This window comes from Panthera uncia, chromosome B1, assembly GCF_023721935.1.
Source record: "Panthera uncia isolate 11264 chromosome B1, Puncia_PCG_1.0, whole genome shotgun sequence".
In the NCBI taxonomy this organism is placed as follows: domain Eukaryota; kingdom Metazoa; phylum Chordata; class Mammalia; order Carnivora; family Felidae; genus Panthera; species Panthera uncia.
The window spans coordinates 125559132-125584029 of NC_064811.1; the positions used below are offsets into that span (position 1 = coordinate 125559132).

The 24898-nt window shown below is 35.9% G+C and overlaps 1 protein-coding gene across 5 annotated transcripts in view; it reads right to left on the minus strand.

Moving 5' to 3' along the window:
• The window catches only part of LRBA (LPS responsive beige-like anchor protein), a 785855-nt gene that overhangs the window by 499025 nt on the left and 261932 nt on the right, over positions 1-24898 (minus strand). For 4 of the 5 annotated variants that reach the window (XM_049632267.1, XM_049632266.1, XM_049632264.1 and 1 more), the window contains exon 35: positions 14670-14734. The exons of the other annotated variant lie outside the window; for it this stretch is intronic. In XM_049632267.1, the coding sequence (XP_049488224.1) occupies positions 14670-14734 (65 nt within the window). The remainder of the gene's footprint in view (positions 1-14669; positions 14735-24898) is intronic. 5 annotated transcript variants of the gene reach the window in all.

A 24898-nucleotide genomic window follows, 5' to 3' on the forward strand; every position in this document is an offset into this window, starting at 1 on the left:
AGGGTGGGTGATGGGTATTGAGGAGGGAACCTTTTGGGATGAGCACTGGGTGTTGTATGGAAACCAATTTGACAGTAAATTTCATATATTAAAAAATAAAAAAAAAATTAAAAAAAATAAAAATAAAAAACAAATATGAAATCACTAAACACAAGTAGGGAGTAAGATAAAAGAGCATGACATAACACTGTGTTGCCTACAAAACAGACAATTCCAACAGATTGAAAGTAAAAGCATAAAAAGGTATGATGCAAAGAGTAATCATAAAAAAATAGAGTAGATGTACTAATATCATTCAAAACCAGACCTGAACTCAGGAAATATTACTAAAAATAAAGAATGATGTATCATAATGAAAAAAGTCAATTAAGAGGAAAATATAACAAATACATAGAAACTTAACAACAGAGACGTGAAGTACATGAAGTAAAAACTGACAGAACTAGAAGAAACTGTAGTTGGAGATTTCAGTACTTTAAAATCTTAATAATTACTAGAACCAGAAAGTAAGACAGGTTTTTTTGAAGACCTGAGGTTTGAAAGATACCATCAACCAACTTAACCTAAGTGGTATTTACAGAACATTCCATGCAATAATAGAATATATATGGAGTGCCTGGGTGGCTCAGTCGGTTGAGCATCTGACTTCAGCTCAGGTCACGATCTCGCAGTCCGTGAGTTCGAGAACCGCGTCGGGCTCGGGGCTGATGGCTCAGAGCCTGGAGCCTGCTTCTGATTCTGTGTCTCTCTCTCTCTCTGCCCCTCCCCCGTTCATGCTCTGTCTCTCTCTCTGTCTCAAAAATAAACGTTAAAAAAAAAATTTATAAAAAGAATATATATTCTCTTCCAGTATCTGTGGGACATTCTCCAGAAAGACCATGAGCTAGGCAATAAAAGAGTCTCAATAAATTTAAAAGAACTTAAATCAGTAAAAGGAATTCTCAAATCACAATGGAACTAAATTAGAAATCAAAACGGAAAGAGAATTAGGTAACCCCAAATACTTGGATATTAACACAAAATAACCAATGAGTCAAATTAGAAACACAAAAAGTATTTTGAGCTCAAAGAAAATTTACAAAAGCATCTGAAAATGTACGGAATAAAGCTAAAAATATGCTGTGTTAGAAATGTACAGCTGCAAACACCCATAATGGAAAAGGAGGAATGTATCAAATCAATAAGCCTCCACCTGAAAAACTAGAAAAACAAGAGTAAACAAAACCTAAGCAACAAAGGATGGAAATGACAAAACACCAACAGAAATAAATGAAATAGAAATAGAGAAAAGAGAAAAATATCAATTTAAAAAACTGTGGTTCTTTGGGAGAAATAATAAAAACACCAACAGAAATAAATACAATAGATGTCGGGGAAGATGGCAGCGTAGGAGGACGCTGGGCTCACCGCGTCCTGCTGATCACTTAGATTCCACCTACACCTGCCTAAGTAACCCAGAAAACCGCCAGAAGACTAGCAGAACGGAGTCTCCGGGGCCAAGCGCAGACGAGAGGCCCACGGAAGAGGGTAGGAAGGGTGGAAAGGCTGTGCACGCTCCACGGACTGGCGGGAGGGAGCCGGGGCGGAGGGGAAGAGCCTCCGAGTCTGGCTTGCAAAAGCGGAGGGGCCTGACAGACTCTGTTCCCACAGCAAGCGCGACTTAGCATCTGGGAGGTCATACCTGAACAGCTCTGCTCAGAAAGCGGGAAGGCTGGAGGACAAAGGGAGGGAGAGCTGCTGAGCCCCGGGACTGGACGACAGAGCTCAGTTTGGCGGGGAACAAAGGCGCTCGACAGCGCCATCTCCCTCGCCCATCCCCTAGCCAAAATCCCAAAGGGAACCAGTTCCTGCCAGGGAACTTGCCCACTCGGCGCAAACACCCAACGCTGTGCTTCTGCGGAGCCAAACCTCGGGCAACGGATCTGACTCCCTCCCGCTGACACAGAACCCCTCCTGAAGCAGATCGCGGAAGGAGAATCCAGCTAAGCCTGCCCCTCCCGCCCCATGCACCTTGCCTATCCACCCCAGCTAATATGCCAGATCCACAGCACCACAAGCCTGGCAGTGTGCAAGTAGCCCAGATGGGCCATGCCACCCACAGAGAATCCCGCCCCTAGGAGAGGGGAAGAGAAGGCACACACCAGTCTGACTGTGGCCCCAGCGGTGGGCTGGGGGCAGACATCAGGTCTGACTGAGGCTCCGCCCACCAACTACAGTTATACAACAAAGCACAGGGGAAGTGCCCTGCAGGTCCTCACCACTCCAGGGACTATCCAAAATGACCAAACGGAAGAATTCCCCTCAAAAGAATCTCCAGGAAATAAGAACAGCTAACGAACTAATCAAAAAGGATTTAAACAATATAACAGAAAGTGAATTTAGAATAAGAGTCATAAAATAAATCGCTGGGCTTGACAACAGTATAGAGAACAGCAGAGAATCTATTGCTACATAGATCAAGGGACTAAGGAATAGTGAGGAGGAGCTAAAAAACGCTATAAACGAGCTGCAAAATAAAATGGAAACGACCATGGCTCGGATTGAAGAGGCAGAGGAGAGAATAGGTGAACTAGAAGATAAAATTATGGAAAAAGAGGAAGCTGAGAAAAAAAGAGATAAAAAAATCCAAGAGTATGAGGGGAAAATTAGAGAACTAAGTGATGCACTAAAGAGAAATAATATATGCATAATTCGTATTCCAGAGGAGGAAGAGAGAGGGAAAGGTGCTAAAGGTATACTTGAAGACATACGGAGAACTTCCCTGAACTGGGGAAGGAAAAAGGCATTGAAATCCAAGAGGAACAGAGAACTCCCTTCAGACGTAACTTGAATCGATCTTCTGCATGACATATCATAGTGAAACTGGCAAAATACAAGGATAAAGAGAAAATTCTGAAAGCAGCTAGGGATAAACGTGCCCTAACATATAAAGGGAGACCTATAAGACTCGTGACTGATCTCTCTTTTGAAACTTGGCAGGCAAAAAAGGAATGGCAGGAGATATTCAATGTGATGAACAAGAAAAAATATGCAGCCGAGAATCCTTTATCCAGCAAGTCTGTCATTTAGAATAGAAGGAGGGGCGCCTGGGTGGCGCAGTCGGTTAAGCGTCCGACTTCAGCCAGGTCACGATCTCGCGGTCCGTGAGTTCGAGCCCCGCGTCAGGCTCTGGGCTGACGGCTCAGAGCCTGGAGCCTGTTTCCGATTCTGTGTCTCCCTCTCTCTCTGCCCCTCCCCCGTTCATGCTCTGTCTCTCTCTGTCCCAAAAATAAATATAAAAAAAAAAACGTTGAAAAAAAAAAAAATTTAGAATAGAAGGAGAGATAAAGGTCTTCCCAAACAAACAAAAACTGAAAGGAATTCGTCACCACTAAACCAGCCCTACAAGAGATTCTAAGGGGGCTCCTGTGAGACAAAGTACCAGAAACATCGCTACAAGCATAAAACATACAGACATCACAATGACGGTAAACCCATATCTTTCTATAATAACACTGAATGTAAATGGCATAAATGCGCCAACCAAAAGACATAGGGTATCAGAATGGATAAAAAAACAAGACCCATCTATTTGCTGTCTACAAGAGACTCATTTTAGACCTGAGGACACCTTCAGATTGAGAGTGAGGGGATGGAGAACTATTTATCATGCTACTGGAAGCCAAAAGAAAGCTGGAGTAGCCATACTTATATCACACAAACTAGACTTTACATTAAAGGCTGTAACAAGAGATGAAGAAGGGCATTACATAATAATTACAGGGTCTATCCATCAGGAAGAGCTAACAGTTATAAATGTCTATGAGCCGAATACGGGAGCCCTCAAATTTATAAAACAATTACTCATAAACATAAGCAACCTTATTGATAAGAATGTGGTAATTGCAGGGGACTTTAACACTCCACTTACAGCAATGGATAGGTCATGAAGACACACGGTCAATAAAGAAACAAGGGCCCTGAATCATACACTGGATCAGATGGACTTGACAGATATATTTAGAACTCTGCATCCCAAAGCAACAGAATATACTTTCTTCTCGAGTGCACATGGAACATTCTCCAAGATACATCACATACTGGGTCACAAAACAGCCCTTCATAAGTATACAAGAATTGAAATCATACCATGCATACTTTCAGACCACACAGCCATGAAGCTTGAAAGCAACCACAGGAAAAAGTCTGGAAAACTTCCAAAAGCATGGAGGTTAAAGAACACCCTACTAACGAATGAGTGGGTCAACCAGGCAATTAGAGAAGAAATTAAAAAATATATGGAAACAAACGAAAATGAAAATACAACAATTCAAATGCTTTGGGATGCAGCGAAGGCAGTCCTGAGAGGAAAATACATTGCAATCCAGGCCTATCTCAAGAAACAAGAAAAATCCCAAATACAAAACCTAACAGCACACCTAAAGGAAATAGAAGCAGCACAGCAAGGACAGCCTAAACCCAGCAGAAGAACAGATAACAAAGATCAGAGCAGAAATAAACAATATAGAATCTAAAAAACTGTAGAGCAGATCAATGAAACCAAGAGTTGGTTTTTTGAAAAAATAAACAAAATTGATAAACCTCTAGCCAGGCATCTCAAAAAGAAAAGGGAGATGACCCAAATAGACAAAATCATGAATGAAAATGGAATTATTACAACCAATCCCTCAGAGATACAAACAATTATCAGGGAATACTATGTAATTATATTCCAACAAACTGGACAACCTGAAGAAATGGACAAATTCCTAAACACCCACACGCTTCCAAAACTCAATCAGGAGGAAATAGAAAGCTTGAACAGACCCATAACCAGCGAAGAAATTGAATCGGTTATCAAAAATCTCCCAACAATAAGAGTCCAGGACCAGATGGCTTCCCAGGGGAGTTCTACCAGACGTTTAAAGCAGAGATAATACCTATCCTTCACAAGGTATTCCAAGAAATAGAAGGGGAAGGAAAACTTCCAGACTCATTCTATGAAGCCAGTATTACTTTGATTCCTAAACCAGACAGAGACCCAGTAAGAAAAGAGAACTACAGGCCAATATCCCTGATGAATATGGATGCAAAAATTCTCAATAAGATACTAGCAAATCGAATTCAACAGCATATAAAAAGAATTATTCACCAAGATCAAGTGGCATTCATTCCTGGGATGCAGGGCTGGTTCAACATTCGCAAATCAATCAACGTGATACATCACATTAATAAAAAAAAAGAGAAGAACCATATGATCCTGTCAATCGATGCAGAAAAGGCCTTTGACAAAATCCAGCACCCTTTCTTAATAAAAACCCTGGAGAAAGTCGGGATAGAAGGAACATACTTAAAGATCATAAAAGCCATTTATAAAAAGCCCACAGCTAACATCATCCTCAATGGGGAAAAACTGAGAGCTTTTTCCCTGAGATCAGGAACACGACAGGGATGCCCACTCTCACCGCTGTTGTTTAACATAGTGCTGGAAGTTCTAGCATCAGCAATCAGACAACAAAAGGAAAGCAAAGGCATCCAAATTGGCAAAGATGAAGTCAAGCTTTCGCTTTTTGCAGATGACATGATATTATACATGGAAAATCCGACAGACTCCACCAAAAGTCTGCTAGAACTGATACATGAATTCAGCAAACTTGCAGGATACAAAATCAATGTACAGAAATCAGTTGCATTCTTATACACTAATAATGAAGCAACAGAAAGACAAATAAAGAAACTGATCCCATTCACAATTGCACCAAGAAGCATAAAATACCTAGGAATAAATCTAACCAAAGATGTAAAAGATCTGTATGCTGAAAACTATAGAAAGCTTATGAAGGAAATTGAAGAAGATATAAAGAAATGGAAAAACATTCCGTGCTCATGGATTGGAAGAATAAATATTGTCAAAATGTCAATACTACCCAAAGCTGTCTACACATTCAATGCAATCCCAATCAAAATTGCACCAGCATTCTTCTCGAAACTAGAACAAGCAATCCTAAAATTCATATGGAACCACAAAAGGCCCCGAATAGCCAAAGTAATTTTGAAGAAGAAGACCAAAGCAGGAGGCATCACAATCCCAGACTTTAGCCTTTAAACTCAAAATGGATAAAGGACCTGAATGTGAGACAGGAAATTTTAAAATACATAAAATATATGATTTAAAATTTATATGGAGAGTCAAAAGACCCAGAATAGTCAGCATAATCTTAAAGGAGGGGAACAAAGCTGGAAGATCCTATCTGACTTCAAAACTTACTGTAAAGCTGTAGTAATCAAGTCAGTGTGGTACTGACAAAAGAACAAATAGGTCAATAGAACAGAAAAGAGAGCCCAGAAGTAGATCTCCATATAGTCAATTTGTTGAAGAACAAAGGAGCAAAGGCAATACAATGGAGCAAAGATGGCCTTTTCGGCCCCGAATAGCCAAAGTCATTTTGAAGAAGACCAAAGCAGGAGGCATCACAATCCCAGACTTTAGCCTCTACTACAAAGCTGTCATCATCAAGACAGCATGGTATTGGCATAAAAACAAACACATGGACCAATGGAATAGAATAGAAACCCCAGAACTAGACCCACAAACGTATGGCCAACTCATCTTTGACAAAGCAGGAAGGAACATCCAATGGAAAAAAGACAGTCTCTTTAACAAAGGGTGCTGGGAGAACTGGACAGCAACATGCACAAGGTTGAAACTAGACCACTTTCTCACACCATTCACAAAAATAACCTCAAAATGGATAAAGGACCTGAATGTGAGACAGGAAACCATCAAAACCCTAGAGGAGAAAGCAGGAAAAGACCTCTCTGACCTCAGCCGTAGCAATCTCTTACTCAACACATCCCCAAAGGCAAGGGAATTAAAAGCAAAAGTGAATTACTGGGACCTTATGAAGACAAAAAGCTTCTGCACAGCAAAGGAAACAACCAACAAAACTAAAAGGCAACCAACGGAATGGGAAAAGATATTTGCAAATGACATATTGGACAAAGGGCTAGTATCCAAAATCTATAAAGAGCTCACCCAACTCCACACCTGAAAAACAAATAACCCGGTGAAGAAATGGGCAGAAAACATGAATAGACACTTCTCTAAAGAAGACATCCAGATGGCCAACAGGCATATGAAAAGATGCTCAACGTCGCTCCTCATCAGGGAAATACAAATCAAAACCACACTCAGACATCACCTCACGCCAGTCAGAGTGGCCAAAATGAAGAAATCAGGAGAATATAGATGCTGGCGAGGATGTGGAGAAACGGGAACCCTCTTGCACTGTTGGTGGGAATGCAAATTGGTGCAGCCACTCTGGAAAGCAGTGTGGAGGTTCCTCAAAAAATTAAAAATAGACCTACCCTATGACCCAGCAATAGCACTGCTAGGAATTTACCCAAGGGATACAGGAGTACTGATGCATAGGGGCACTTGTACCCCAATGTTTATAGCAGCACTCTCAACAACAGCCAAATTATGGAGAGCCTAAATGTCCATCAACTGATGAATGGATAAAGAAACTGTGGTTTATATACACAATGGAGTACTACATGGCAATGAGAAAGAATGAAATATGGCTCTTTGCAGCAACGTGGATGGAACCGGAGAGTGTGATGCTAAGTGAAATAAGCCATACAGAGAAAGACAGATACCATATGTTTTCACTCTTATGTGGATCCTGAGAAAGTTAACAGAAACCCATGGGGGAGGGGAAGGAAAAAAAAAGAGGTTAGAGTGGGAGAGAGCCAAAGCATAAGAGACTGTTAAAAACTGAGAACAAACTGAGGGTTGATGGGGGGGTGTGAGGGAGGGGAGGGTGGGTGATCGGTATTGAGGAGGGCACCTTTTGGGATGAGCACTGGGTGTTGTATGGAAACCAATTTGACAATAAATTTCATATACTGAAAAAAAAGATATTTTGTATAAGCCTCACGGTCACCACAAAGCAAAAAACCTACAGCACTTACATAAAATAACATATAAAAAAAAAATCAAAGCATACAGATACCAAAGACATCAACAGAGGAAAAAAGAGAGTAGGGTAAGAAACAAGGAGCAATAGATCTACCAAGCATCCAAAAACAAAAAATAAAAACAAACAACAACAAAACAAATAACAAAATGGCATTGGTAAAATGGTAAGACCTTACCTAGTAGTAACTACTCTAAACATATACAGATTTAATTAGATTTAAGTCTAATTAATTAGATTTAATCAAAAGACATAACAAGGGGGCACCTGGGTGGCTCAGTCAGTTAAGTGTCCGACTTCAGCTCAGATCATGATCTCCCAGTTCATGGGTTCAAGCTCCACATCGGGCTCTGTGCTGACAGCTCAGAGCCTAGAGATTCAGATTCTGTGTTTCCTCTCTCTCTCCCACTTATGCTCTGTCTCTCTCCATCTCTCAAAAATGAATAAAGATTTAAAAATTTTTTTTAATTAAAAAAGACATGGCATAAAAAAAGACATACAGAGAGTGTAAAGGGATAAAAGCAATCCCTTTAATAAAATGGAAATCAAAAAATAAATAAAAGCAGGGTGGTTATATTAGACACAACAGAATTTTTAAAAAATTGGTAAAAGGGACAAAAGTGGTCATTATATAATGATAAAGTAGTCAATCCATCAAAAAGACTTAAATTATAAATATCTATGTGCCCAATATCATAGCACCTAAATATATAAAGCAAAAACACAGATAAAAAGGAGAAATAAAGAGTAATACAATAATAGCTGGGGAGATTAATACCCCACTCTCAACAGATGAATTATCTAAACAAAGAATCATTAAGGAAACAGCCAATCTGAACACTATAGTCCAAATGGACCTAAAAGACACATTCAGAATATTCTGACAACCGCAGGATATACATTCTTCTCAAGCACATTAAGAACATCTTCAGAGAGAGACCACATGTTGGACAAGGAAATGGTTTTAGCCAGTCCAAGAAGACTGAAATTATACCAAATATCTTTTCTCACCACAAGAGAATAAAACTAGAACTCAGTAACAAGAGAGAAACGGAAAATTCAAAAACACATGAAAATAAAACGTCACTTTTCTGAACAACCAATGAATCAAAGAAGAAATTATAGGGGAAATTTAAACGTTTGAGACAAATGAAATGGAAACAAAACACATCAGAACTTAGGAGATACAGCAAAAGCAGTTCCAAGAGGGAAGTTCGTAACAACAAATTCCTAAGAAAGATCTCAAACAACCTAACTCAACACCTTAAAACACTAAAACAAGAACACATCAAGTACAAGGTTGACAGAAGAAAGGAAATAAAAATTGGAGTAGAAATAAATAGAAAAAAAAAAAATAGAGAGATTAACCTAACTAAGAGTCGGTTCTTTGAAAAGATAAAACAAGATTGGCAAACACTTAGCTAGACTAACCAAGGTAAAAAAGATAAAGAACCCAGTTCAAAAAAACTAAGTGTAAATGAAAAAGGGGGACAGTGCAAATGATACCACAGAAATATATGAGATCAAAATGCCAACAAATGAGACAACCCAGAAGAAATGGAAAAATTCGTAGAAACATACAACTTATAAAGAACGAATCGGGGCGCCTGGGTGGCTCAGTTGGTTAAGCGTCTGACTTTGGCTCAGGTCATGATCTCGTGGTCCGTTACTTCGAGCCCCGCATCGGGCTCTGTGCTGACAACTCAGAGCCTGGAGTCTGTTTCAGATTCTGTGTCTCCCTCTCTCTGACCCTCTCCCGTTCATGCTCTGTCTCTCTCTGTCTCAAAAATAAATAAACGTTAAAAAAAAAATTAAAAAAAAAAAAAAGAATGAGTCAAGAAGAAATAAATACGATTGAAGCAATTACTAGTAAGGAGATTGAATCAATAATCAAATATCTCCCAATAATGAAAAGCCTAAGACCAGATGGCTTTCACAGGTGAATTTTACCATACATTTAAAGAAGAAATAACTCCAGTACTTTCAAACTCTTCCCAAACAATTAGAGGAGAGAATACTCCCAAATTCATTTTACAGCACCAGCAAATCCTGATACCAAAACTAGGAAAAGATAATACTAAAAAATTATAACAAAATATCCCTGATGAATACAGATGCAGAGTTCTCAATAAAATAAAAGCAAACTGAATCCAGCAACACATTAAAATAACCACTCACGATGATCAAGTAGGATTTATCCCAGGATGCAATGATGGGTCAACGTATAAAAATCAATCAATGTATCATATCACATTAACAGAATGAAAGAAAAAATAATATCATAATCTCAATAGATGTATAAAAGGCATCTGACAAAATTCCACATCCATTTGTGATTAAAAATTCTTAACTAATTAGACACAGAAGGAAGATATCTCAACTTAACAAAGCCCTTATATATCACAAACCCAGAGTTAACATCAGACACAACGGTGAAGAATGAAAGCTTTTTCTTTAAGACTTGGAACAAGACAAAGCTGCTCCTATTAAACATAGGAAAGGAAAACTCTAGGGGTGCCTGGCTGCCTCTTGATCTTGGGGTCATGAGTTCAAGCTCCACATTGGGCACAGAGCTTACTTTAAAAAAAAAAAAAATAATATATATATATATATATATATATATATATATATATATATATATAACATTAAAAATTCATTAAAAATAATAAAAGTTTTTAAAAAACTGAAAATTCTAGGGGTGCCTGGGTGGCTTAGTCAGTTAAGTGTTCGACTTCGGCTCAGGTCATGATCTCGCTGCTTGTGGGCTTGAGCCTTGAGTCAGGTTCTATTCTGACAGGCCAGAGCCTGAAGCCTGCTTCCGATTCTGTGTCTCCTCCTTTCTCTGTCCCTCTCCTGCTCATGCTCTCTCTCTCTCTCTCTCTCTCAAAAACAAATAAACTTTAAAAAAAATGTTTTAAATGCCTAAAAATTCTAGCTAGAGCAATCAGGCAAGAAAACAATAAAAGTATCAATTAAAAATGAAAAAGTAAAATTGTCTCTATTTGCGGATAACATGGTTTATATATAGAAAATCCTAAACACTCAAAAAAATATTAGATTTAATGTATTTAGTAGAGCTGCAACATACAAAAGTGACATATAAAACCAGTAGCATTTCAATACACTAACAAAGAATTTTCTGGGAAAGAAATAAAGAAATTGATCCAACTTACAGTAGCATCAAAAACAATAAAATGCCTAGTAAATAATTTAATCAACAAGATGAAAGATCTCCACTCTGCAAACCATAAAACACTGGTAACAGAAATCAAAGAAAACACATTTAGACAGGAAGGTATCTTGCATTCATGGGCTGAAAAAATTAATACTGTTACAACATCATTACTACCAAAATCCAGCTATAGATCAATGTATCCCTATCAAAATTCAGTGGTATCTTTTATAAAAGTAAAAAAGCACATTTAAACTTTATATGGAATAACAAATGATTCTCAATAGCCAAAGAAATTCTGAGAAAGAACATCAAAGCGGAATTTACCACATTTCCTGATTTATAGTTTACTATAAAACTATAGTAATCAAAACAGTATGGTACTAGCATGAAAGCAAGTAAACCAATAAAACAGAATCAAAAGCTGAGAAATAAACCAAAGCATTTTATGGTCAACTAATATTTTACAAGGGTGCCAAGAATACTCAGTGGAGAAAAGACAAGTCTCTTCAGTAAATGGTGCTGGGATCACTGGATATTCACCTAAGAATGAAACTGAACCCCTATCTTATGCCACTCACAAAAATTAACTCAAATGGATTAAAGATTAAAATGTTTAAGACCTTAAACTCTAGAAGAAAACTTAGGGAAAAAACTCCTGGACACAGTCTTTGGAAAGGACATTTTTTTTGGATAGGACACCTTAAGCACAAGCAACAAAATAAAAAATAAACAAGTGTGACTACATCAATCTAAAAAGCTTCCATTCAGCAAAAGAAACTATCGATGAAATGACAACCTATAGAATGGAATATTTTCAAACAAACATATCTGGTAAGGGTTAAATATCCAAAATATATAAAGAACCTATACGACTCAAAACACACATACACACACACACACACACACACAATCCAATTTAAAAATGGGTAAAGAACGTACACAGACATTTTCCCAAAGTAGATATAAAAAAGATCAAAGATACATGAAGAGATGGTCAACATCACTAGTCAGAAGGAAAATGTGAAGTAAAACAACAATGAACTATCATTAGAGGGGTCATCATCAAAAAGACGAGAGATAACAAATCTTGCTACGGATGTAGAAAAAAGGTAACACTTGTGCATTCATTGGGGGACTGCAAACTGGTAGAGAGACTATGGAAAACAGTATAAGGTTCATCAAACAATTAAAAATAGGACTACCATATGATCTAACATTCCACTTCCAGGAATACATCCAAAGGAAATGAAAACACTAACTCAAAAAGATTATCTGCACATCCACATTCATAGCAGCATTATTTACAATACCCAAGACACAGAAACAAACTAAAGTGTCCACTGATGAATGGACAAAGAAGAAGTGAAAGAGAGAGAGAGGAGAGAGAGAGAAAAGAGAGGAGAGAAGAGAGAGAGAGAGAAGAGAGAGAGAGAGAAGAGAGACGAGAGAGAGAGAGAGAGAGAGAGAAGAGAGAGAGAGAGGAGGGGAGGGGAGAGGAGAGGAGGGGAGGGGAGAGGAGAGGAGAGGAGAGGAGAGGAGAGAGAGAGAGAGAGAGAGAGAGAGGAGAGGAGAGGAGAGGAGAGGGACAGAGAGAGACAGAGAGAGACAGAGAGAGACAGAGAGAGAATATGGAATACTATTCACCCATTAAAAATGAGGAAATCCTGGGATGTCTGGGTCACTCAGTCGGTTGAGCATCCAATTCTTGATTTCAGCTCAGGTCATGATTCCTGGGTTGTGGGATCAAATCCTGCATCGGACTCCACACTGAGCATGGAGCCTGCTTGTGATATTCTTTCTCTCTCTCTCTCTCTCTCTCTCTCTCCCTCCCTCCCTCCCTCCCTCTGCCCCTCCCCCCTGCTTGTGCACTCTCTCCCAAAAAAAAAAAAAAAAAAAAAAGATAAAATCCTACCATTTGCAACAACATAGATGAAAGTTGAAGGCATTACACTAAGTGAAGTAAGTCAGACAAAGACAAATACTTCATAATCTCACTTATATGTAGAACTCAAAAAAACACAAAACCCAAACTCATAGAAAAAGATATCAGAAATATAGTTACCAGAGGCAGAAGAAAGAGAGGGAGTTGAAGGAAGGGGGTCAAAAGGTGAAAACTTCCAGTCAAAAGATAAATAACTACTAAGGACGTAAATATACAACATGATGATGATAGCTAACACTGCTGTATGATATACAAGAAAGTTGTTAAGAGAGTAAATCCTAAGAGTTCTCATCATGAGGAGAATTGTTTTTTCCTTTTCTTTTCTTCATTCTTTTATTTACATTGTATCTATATGAGATAACAAATGTCAGCTGAACATATTGTGATAATCATTTTACAGAATATGTAAATCAAACCATCCTCCTGTATATCTTAAACTTATATGGTGATGTATGTCAATTATTTCTCAATAAAAGTGGAAAAGAAATAAAGAATAAAATTAAAAAAGAAAATGCCTTTCAAGAATCATGATCCCTGGGGAAGTTTTACCTAATTCTTCCATAGTAACTGTCAAATCTTTCTTTTAACATGTATTTAAATACTTCTACAACAGAATTTAGCAAAAGGCATTGTAATTGCAGGCTTATTAGTTGCCAACACTAGTATATGAGCATCTATAATTATTTGCTGAGTAAAATAATTTTAGGAGTATTTAATGTCAAATGAAGTTATCAACACCCTATTCTCCCTCTTCTGTAATGTTAACAAGGCAGACACTGGTTCCTGGTTACTAATTCAAATACTTCCCCAAGTGATAGCATCAGTCTCTCAACACTAGCCAGAACACTGTAAAGAAACATTCCTAAAAAATAATTTTTCTCAGAATACAAATTCAAATGGCAGCTAAACACACCTTTTAATCCATTCCCTGGGTGTTTAGTCCTATTAAACCAAAATCCACTCCCACAAAAACAGACACAATGTAGTCCACTCATCATTTCCTCAATTTACTTTTAGCTTTTAATTCTCTCACTCTCTTCAATCCATTTCCTCCCTTGTAACTTTCTTTTAATCTCTGTACTTACTTCACTTTTCTATCTTACTAGTAAATTTATTTTCCTTGAACTCATCTATCTCTGCTCTTTAAAAGGAAACATTACTTTCTCCCTCTCTCTACTTTTTCATCACATTGCAACACAGAACAAAACTTGTTCTCCCTCTCCTTTATGACCGGGCCATGACATAAGAAAGATAACATAGACATCTAAGTCTCATTATTGGGCTCCACAAATATAATTACATTAATAGGAAGTCAAAGTAGGTGTCTGTTTTCCTTAATTCTGCTAATAAAATCACTAGTTTACTTTTGCCAAATTCAGCCTTACCATTCGAAAAATAAAGACCAGATTTTCATCATAAAGCATGTAACCATGAAGAAAACCATAAAATAATTAAATATTGACATATTTGTAATAATTAAGCTCCACTTTATTACTGACCACAAAAACAATACAGTCCCCAAAAATGTAAGTTTCAATGGCAAAAACAGAGTAAGATTTTAAGGTAAAATATAAATGGATATAAAAGAGATTACCTTCCTTCATTGACAAGTTCAATAAAAGCAAGGCCTGCATTCTTCTGGATAGAATTCTGCCACTCCTAAAAAATAAAAACAAAACAAACAAGAAAAAAGGCAGAAAAGAGCTGAACAAATAATACTCAGTAGATTAATTTTTTAAAACAACTATTATAAAAAACATCACCCATATCAATTTCATACCTTAGCGCTTAAAAGGAAAAGTTTGGTTAAATGTGCTGCCGACCCAATGCAGCCCTGTGAACACATGAATAGTTGATATTCACAATTAAGCTAAACAAGTTAGCAACAATTTGATTCTATATAAACCGAAAAAGCCTAACTATATTTATCTTGACCTTTTTGTTTTATATCATTATATACTACTAAATCAACTGAAACAGTTATGAATTGGAAAGGAAGGTAGCACAGACCAAAGAGAGAGGTTTTGTGTCTTTAAGAAAAGAGATGCATCACCCCAAATGAGAGCGAGACAAAATTAAATAGTGTGGTATACTAATAAACAGCACACACCCAACCACAAAAATTGATGACTAATGACTGAGAAAGGGACAAAAAAGATCAGTGAATTTGGCTAGATTACAGTTCACTGGAAAACTACAGTTCACTAGGCTATGAGTTAGCAAAAGATAGTATAAATCTATTATATTCTTTATGAATAATTATCCTTGAAAAGCCTAGGAAGGAAATAAATCAGGAGAGTATATACAAATGAGTATTTTTTAATCTTCATCTCCAACCATATTTAAAATAAATATTAATCCAATAAGGCTGGGCCTACAACAATTTTAAAGTAGCTAGATTTGAAAAACGTTTATGTATGTGCCCATGTCTGTATGTGTATGTGAAATGCTGGCAGAGTCGAGAAATGCCAAGATATGTATGTATGTGTGTATGTGTATGTACATGTGTATCTATTTTTAAATAACCAGAAATATATCATCTTTATGGTCCTTAAAACAAAGAAGCCCTTTACATTCTACCTACATAATATACCTCAAGTGATCTTTTTTTGTTTTATAAACTCAAAACAAAAGACAATATTTGGCTACTTACCATTACTACCAAATATATTCATATGTTCTGAATGTAATACCATTTAAGAGTTCTAAAGTCCATGTATTTTCACCTCTAATGACTATTCTGTGTCACTCCAAATTCCTATTTTTTTGGTGGGTGGCCAGGGTGGGTGGGTGCTCAGCCTTTCTCTTCTACTTTCTCCTTTTTATCCCTAATTTGTATTCTTCCTGTTATGTTTTGAAAAACCCAAGGTGGTTCCTAGGACTGAAATGGTTGTATACCACAATTTTTGTTATAAGGTTCTATTTCATGAATAGTGTCAGTAAGGACATACTAACAGAACATATATGGTAGAATGAAAAGTAGACATAAAGTCACTTAGAAATCTAGCAGTAGTAATTGACTAGATCTAGGAGAGAAGATGAAGCAATGTGCTGTTAAGAGCCATGAACAAGAAGCCATGAGATCTATATTCTCACACTGATTCTGACACTGACAGGATATGTCCATGGACAGATCACTTTACATCTCTAGGTCTTAGATACTCCCTTAAAAAATTAGCTCTATTATTTTAGGATTCAGTAACTTACGAACATTTTGAAACGACTCATGAGCCTACAGTCTATACTCTCTCAAAATTCACAATTACCACCCAGCTGAAACAATAAAGATCTCGTATTTCCTTCACTGAGGTAAACCAACTCAAGCATAAATAGGAATACCTCATAATTTAAAACCCTTTTCCTTCCAGCAAAATAAAACTGACAGCACAAAGCAATGAAATCAAATTCCATTAAGAAGTAAATCCCTAAGAGAAGAGCATGTGTGGAATCCTCTACTCTTCTTAGAAATACAAAGAGGAAAATAGAAAAAAAGCAGAAACCACAGGTAAGGTTTTTTATCCTGCTGCAGAAGATCCCACACCTTACTTTTGAAGCACAGCAAAGGGAGATATCAAGTCTAAAAAGTTGCCCTAAACCTAGTAATGTAGAGGAATAGTAGATAGAGACAGACATAATGGCCAGATGGACGTAAATTAGCATTGACGTATCTCATGCCATAGGAAGAATCAGAAAATTATCCTAGAAAGATGTACACTAAATAAGGCTTTGAGGGGATGAGAAGAACACAGCTAGACAGTAGGGAATCCTTGCTGATAGACAGTGGGGAATCAGAAGGGATGGTGACACCTCAGAGGATGCCACAGTCAAGGAAAAGAACCATATGCTTACTTCTCAGCTGTTAGACCCAACATAGCACTATCAGCAAGCCGCTTAGAAATTTGATATAGCACCAGATTATGAGGAGGCAAGACCTTAAACTGAGTTTCCATTCAGATCATTTAACCTGAAGGAAAATCTGAAAATGAAAATTAACCTTATTAAAAAGAGAATAAAAGAAATTACTTTTCTTGCTAGAAAAAAAAAGGAGGAGGGGAGAAAAGCAAGAGAATACGTTGTATGTATTTAAAACATTTTATTTTAAAAATTATTTACTAGTATTTTTTTCTCAAATCCATTTTGCCTGATCTAAAACTACAACAGGTGGACATTTCTATCATATAGCTCATACAAAACTCACAACTCCACATGGATGAAATAGGTAACACTAGAGAGACTTAAATTGTAAGTAGACAGGTAAATATCAATTTGATTCTATTTTCATTAATGTATACAAACTAATCTTAATTATAAGGTAAAATCAGGAATATGCCATTTATATTTCACAAACATTTTTAACAGCATGATTCAGGTCATTAGAAAACTAGTTCAAGTTGGTACAACTACAGAAAATTCAACATCTAAAGATTTTTATGACATGAATTTAAATTGGTGTGCCACATAAAATATTTCTTTTAAGTTAAAACAAATTAGACATGAAGGTACATATAAAAGCAGAAGAATCCAATTTTTACAGAAACTCAGAGACACAGATTTATTACTGCTAATACATTAGATTTCTTGCTTTCCCAAACATCATCTATAAACCCAATCTGTTAACTTACAATAGCTGTTACCCAATCACCTGGAGTAAAATTTTTTCACTAGTTAAAAAATAACTAGACAATACAAGAAGTGAAAATACAAATCTTATTTACACTTTTGGGTATAATTCATTCATAACTGTAAATTATTAACATTTAATAAAATATCACATACCAGGTACATCAATACATACTGATAAGAATTCATAACTCAGTCGTATTGTAATAGCATTGTAGGGTGAGAGATGGTAGCTACACTTGTGGTTAGCATAGTATAAAGTATAGAGTAGTTAAATCACTATGCTGTACACCTGAAACTAATATAATACTGTGTCACCTATACACCAATTAATAACCCAAATGATAATAATCTGAAGCTGATAAGAATAGAAAATAATTTGAAAAAAATTTTTTTACCATTTATTTATTTTTGAGAGAGACAGACAAAGACAGAGTGTAAGCAGGAGAGGGGCAGAGAGACAGGGAGACACAGAATCTGAAGCAGGCTCTAGGGTCCACGCTGTCAACACACATCCCAATGCGGGGCTTGAACTCACCAACCATGAGATCATGACCCAAGCTGAAGTCGGACGCTTAACTGACTCAGCCACCCACGCACCCCAAAAATAAAAATTTTTTTAATAAGTCTAGCTATTAGTCAAAGCCAACAAGTTTTTTCCATACTAAAACACTATCGGGGCACCTAGGCGGCTCAGTGGGTCAAGCATCCAACTTCGGTTCAGGTCATTATCCAGTGGTTCATGGGTTCCAACCCCTCATTGGGCTCTGTGCTAACAGCTAGGAGCCTGGAGCCTGCTTCAGATTCTGTGTCTCCCTCTCTCTGTCTGCCCCCCACCCAAAAATAAAATAAACATGAAAAAATTTTTAAATAAATAAATAAAACATTGTATACAACCCTTTAAGAAAGTTGCCAAATCTGAAAAGATTTCATTAATCATGCTATCCTAAAGCATTTTTTCCACTTCTGAGGCAATTATCAAAGAAGGTGTTAGTCTAAACAATATCATAAACCACAGCTCAATACAACCTTTAGTGAGTTTTAATAGTTGAAAGAAAAGCTTAACAGTTATCATCTTTCATGATGATTTCAATATTTCATCACAGTATTTACAATTATATAGTGATGCAAAATGCTAGTACATTTAAAGGTCTTGGTTATTCTTTTCCCAAAGGTATGGATGAAAAACGCGTTAAAAGCCTCAAATCCAACCACTAATGCAACTAAGTAATTTCAAAACACATTTCAGCACTTTGGAGAGGAAGGACTCAAAACACAACAAGTGAGTCAATAATTTCATACCTGTTCTAAGCTGTATTTAATTGACTATCACTTCCTAAGGCCATAATTGTTGATTAGTCAATTTTTACTAAAATATACTCTTAGCTAACTAATGCTCTTAAGTCATGTAACATCAACAACAAAGAAAATATACATTAGTGAAATCTATAAAATATAGTGTCCTACCAAATTTCAAATACATGCTTTTGATGGTAAAAGTCTTTTCTTAAGTTGGAGTTTATTTAAAAAAAATAAAAAAGAGTTTACTTAATAACCAAATTTAAGTATATTCCTTCCTACATCAACAAACAAATATAGAGAGAAGGGGCAACAATTAACATGCTACATATTAATTTATATTATTTTAATACAATTGTAACTTCTTTAAAGTGAACTTGACAGCTTTCTATAAATTCAATAACCGCCCACCCCCCCCACACAACATATTTTAGCATTTGAATGTACTACGTAAATTTACCTAGATTTTAAAAGTAATTCCCAAATAGTACCATATTCTAAAGTAAATAAAGTCAGGCCACAGATTGTCAAGATAGACTACACATACTACAAGGTGCCACTTTTTCTTTTTGAGGGGAGATCAAGCCATCAATGTTGACATTAAATGTAGTATCAACTTGGGGCACCTGGGTGGCTCAGTCAGTTAGACGGCCAACTTCAGCTCAGGTCATAATCTCACAGTTTGTGAGTTTGGTACCCACATAGGGCTCTCTGTTGTCCGTGTGAAGCCCACTTCAGATCCTCTGTCCCCCAACCCACCCCACCCCCTGCTCTCTCTCTGTCCCTTCCCAGCTTGCACATGCACATGGACGCAAACTCTCTCATTCTCAAAAATAAACATCAAAAACAAAATGTAGTACTAACTTTTTATTCTGGTAAGCTCATCACTAAATTTTTACTCTAAAAAAAGGAAAAAGGTATTAATGAGTGACATTAGGTTAAACACAGTAAAAGAACAAATATAATAAAGAAAAAATAGTACAAAGATAAAAAATAGAGACAACAGCAAGGAGAAAGGGTAAAAAATTTCTCTACAACCTAGGTAAAATCAACTTGAGGAAGCAAATCAATGCTTGTAACATAATTCTAGAAAGCCCAAGAACTGAAGTCACAGAGTACATATGAAGATGGTTGAGAAATAGGGATAAAAATAGTTTAAATGAATGAAAAGTAATATATAAAACAAAGAATTCCAGATCCTCTCCCTATACTGTATGTCATTCCCACCATGGTAAAACAAATACAAGTTTACTTTTCAGAGAAGTGAACTTCAGGACACTGTAAAAACCCTCACTGTAAAAAAAAACAAAAAACAAACAAATAACTTGAAAGTATGCTTACTGAACTATGAGACTCCAAAGCAATATTAAGACATTTTCTCTAAGAAAAACGAGAATCCATAATATTTAACAGTCTATCAATGGCAAAGGCAGCTCATTCATCACCAGTCGACAACTTGCACACAGCTGTGTGGGTTTTTTGTGCATTACACTTAAACGTGAGCAGATAGCAAAGGATTACTGGTCATTACAGGAAAAGACTCATTTGAATGACAGACATCAAAGAAATGAAAGAAAAGACTCACAGAAAAGAGCCAATATTGTTAAGGGCTGTGGAGAGTAAGAATAAAGAAAAATACAATTAATATAATTAGAAAGATAAAAATCTTCATGTAAACAATCAGGGCAGAGATTTTGTCTTATTCACTGGTATCTCTTGCCCCTGTATTAGAATTCTCCAAAGAAACAGAACAAATAGTATGGAGATATAAATCTTAGTAATTTAAAGAAACGGGTCACACAATTATGGACAGTAACACGTTCCAAGATCTATAGGGTTGAGTTTGTAAGCTGGAGACCCAGGAAAGCCAATGGTATAGTTATACCCCAAGTCAAAAAATCTAACAATCAGGAAAACTAATGGTGTATTTCTAGTCTGAGGCCAAGAGGCTCAAAACCCAAAAAGAGCCAGTGTTTCAGTTCAAGCCCAAAAGCAGGAAAAAGCTGAGGTTCTAGTTCCAAAGCAGTCAAGCATGTGAAATCTCTCTTACATGGGAGATAGTAATACTTTTTGTTCTAGTCAGGACTTTAACTGATTGGATTAGGCATACCCACAATAGGTAGGGCAATCTGCTCTGCATGGCCTACCATTTAAATGTTAATCTCATCCAGAAACCCGCCCACAAAAAAAATCCAGAAAAATATTTGAACAAATATCTAGAGACCCATGGTTCAGTCAAGCTGATACATTATAATTTGGCTATCTTTGGCTATGTAATGGTTATAACCATTATAAAAAGGTTAATTTTATACCATCAAAGCTCTTGTCTCCCCCAACAAAAAAGCCAGCAAACTAGAAAATGCTTTTAGAAATTAAAAGTATATCAAATAAAAATTCTGAAATTATTGGAAGATGTTGAGGAAGCCTCTCAGAAAGTAAAATAAAAGATAAAATGAAGGAAAAACAGATGGGAATGGATATGAAAATCAGAAAATTTAATCCAGATAGTTCAACATCAAACTAACAGAAGTTCTGGAAACAAAATTAGAAAAAACAGGCAGCAAGAAATTCCCACAGAAATAATTCAAGAAAATTTCTCTGAACACAAGTATATACTTTTTTCAGACTAAAAAAGTTTACATAAAATGCCAAAGATAATGAATTTAAAAGATCCACCCACATCAAGGCATAATGTAGTAACAACAATAATTTTTAAGGTAATAAAAATACTAAAAGCTACCAGGGAAAAAAATTTGGAGATTATAATTTTCAGTCTCTCATACTAATATCCAAACATGCTATCGATCAAGTATAAAGGTTAAAATAAGAAAAAAAAAGTTTCACACAAGCAGGGTCTAAAAAATTCTACCCCTCATGCATTCTTTCTCAAGAAACTACAAAGGAAGTGCCTCATCAAAATTAATACAGACACCCCATTATCATCCTCCATACCTATCCTGCTTTAATTTTCTGATGGCATACTAATTACCCACCAAATTCTTTCCTGCCTTTCCCTTTGTTTTATCCTCTACTACATTCCCACTTTTCAAATTTAAAAGTCACTGTGAGACACAGAAGATAGACACTGCAGCATAAGAGAGAATAGGAAAATTCTAGGCTGCGAAAAGAAACCTCCAGATAACAACTTTCTACAGACCTAAAGAGTAACCAATTCAGATTGGAACATAAAAATAGAGAAGTACAGGTACTACATCTCTAAGAAAAACAACTGAATCAATAGATAACAGGTGTGTTTGATCACACTGGCAGAAATTTTATGATTTTAGTGGACAATTTAGAAATAAATTTGTAGTGGGCACACAAATTTAAATAAACAAAAAAGTAGGAAATTATTAATTTCAAAAGGGAAAAATGAAAGGAGAGAAAAACAAGTGAGAAGAAGGAAGAAGAGGAGAAAGAAAAGGTAATCCTGAGTTACATTTTGTAGCTTTGTTGTGACTAATTACATTGTCATAATAATGCAAATGATAAGTATGGTTTAGAAAGAACAATATAAAGTAACTCAAAGGTCATCTTCCATGGAAGACATTACTAGATAATGTCTAAAACAGAAAAATCAAGAAACAGCTATTATATCATTTAGAAATATGAAGATAACTGGCAGAGTCAACGACTAAGATTTAGTGAATATGGCCCCTTGCAGAAAGTAAGAATCAAGGGGGAGAGGAAAAACAGAGGCCAGGAACTGTTGTTTTTCAGTTTAAGTATGATATTATTGTTAGATTTTTAAACAATATACATTTTCTTTGAAAAAAAAATTATATTAAAAATTGTATACTAACTAGACAATAGGTATTTATCCAAAATATTGTGAAATAGCTTTAAATAACCAAACAACCCTTCAAGTTTCACAAATACAGGTATCAAAACTGTGAAAAAATTTATCATAAACCATTAAGAATTACTTTTTTAAAAGTCAGTATTCTACATCTTACCAAATGAAATTAATTTTATCTCTACTGCTTTTGACAGTAAAATATTCTTTTCTGTAAGTATTGATGTAAGGATGCAAAATTAATTTCAATTAAACAAAGGAATGAAGAATAATTTGTTAACAAAAACCTAAACTCATATAAACTATTTCATTTTCCCTGTAAAAATATACAAAAATTTAAAGGCTTGTGCTCTTCAATGAAATATCAATATTAATATTTTAAGATGTTGTTACAGTTATGTATGCTTTTGTAAAGTAAATCAAATTGGTTGGATGTAGCTCCAATTCCCTAAGTAGATGACAGAAACATTAGTAGGAGTCAAGGGAGGAGGCCACAGAGGAGAGCTCAAATAACGAAGGGAATGTATTAACACAAAATTGGAAACCACATTATACACAGGACTAAAGGTCAAAACTAGAGAAAACTTGTTCATGGTCAAGATATAGTAATCTTAAGTGCTCAAAGTAAACGATCAAGAACTTTTCAACAGTGTTTGCGCTTTATGTCAGCACTCTCTCAACAGCTTATCTAACACAAATCCGAGTAACCACATACCAGGAAAGAGTATGGCATAATAGTAAAGGACAGGTTTTTATTCCATTGTCTCTTTAGAGGGTAAAACAAATCATTACCCAAAATAGAATATCCTGTGGAAAGTTTTGGTTTCAATGATTTCTATAGTCATAAACTATTAAAATGTACATCTACTTTGTACAAATATTATGATTCAATTTATAAATGAAATACACATACAGATAACTACAAAGAACACAGAAAAAAAATCTATTAAAGTTGAATTAGCAAATGGTTCGATTTTACAATTGCTTTTTAACAAATATTTTTGAATGTGTACTAAGTGCAAAGAATTGAATATTGAGAATGCATTTACTGGATTTACAAAGTAAAGAATGCAAAAGTTTAAAAATCCAAAACATTGAGATAACCATGCAATCAATTATGCAAGTGCTATAAATATAGTTTTAAGTTATTTGTAAATAATAAGAAAACAACAGTCCCCTTGCTGTTGTGTTTAAGCATACATTAAAATTAATACATTTACAAGTCCCTGTAAATCTATTTTTAAACTTTTTCAGGAAAAACATACTCCCCAGCGAATAATGATCCTTCGAGTAACTTCCAAACTGGAATCAATTTAGCCAAGATCTTTTACTAATCAATACAGAAAGCTTGATTTCAATAAAGGTGACAAAAGTTGCTCTAACCCTTTCCAGCTACAAGCTCTCAACAGATGATCATCATTAAGCTTATATCAGGGCTTCACATTCAGGAGCGATATAAATGTGTCCTATTAGTACATGGTCAGTCTATTTGGCAACTCCAGTTCTCCAGACATATGGCAATTGCTGCCCTTTGAGGTCTGAAGTCAAGTCTTTAGGGAATCTCATAGCCTGCATTGAAATTACAGGGAGTGTTCATTAGAGACTGCTGGAGAGGAAACATGAAAGACTTCCATTAAAACTATATAAAACGGCTAATTATTTTTAAAAGATTTTTAAACCCTCTAGTGTACTCAGCAACAATAAAAAATATTTACCAACTGAATTATTTTTAAAAGCACTGCTTTCAGGACATGGGTGAAAATAGCTTTCTTCATGCCTTCCCATTCCCCACACCTCAATACACCTAACAATCATTTTATAAGAATAATCAAGATTTTGTATGATGGGAGAGAAAATTATATTTGCCTCTAAACTCCTTCTACAGATCACTGTAAACATTTATGAAATGGAGGAATTTTTAGGGGAAAGTTTTGTTTTCTATTAATTAGTTTTAAATAACATATACTGTGAACTTAAACTCAGCCAGACATACATGTTCCTTTTTAAATGCTTCTTTTTTTATCCAAAAGTCTGCCTTTATTGCATTTTATTCCATCTTAAACTAATAAACATAAAAAGTAATAAGGACAGAATAACATAAATTACTA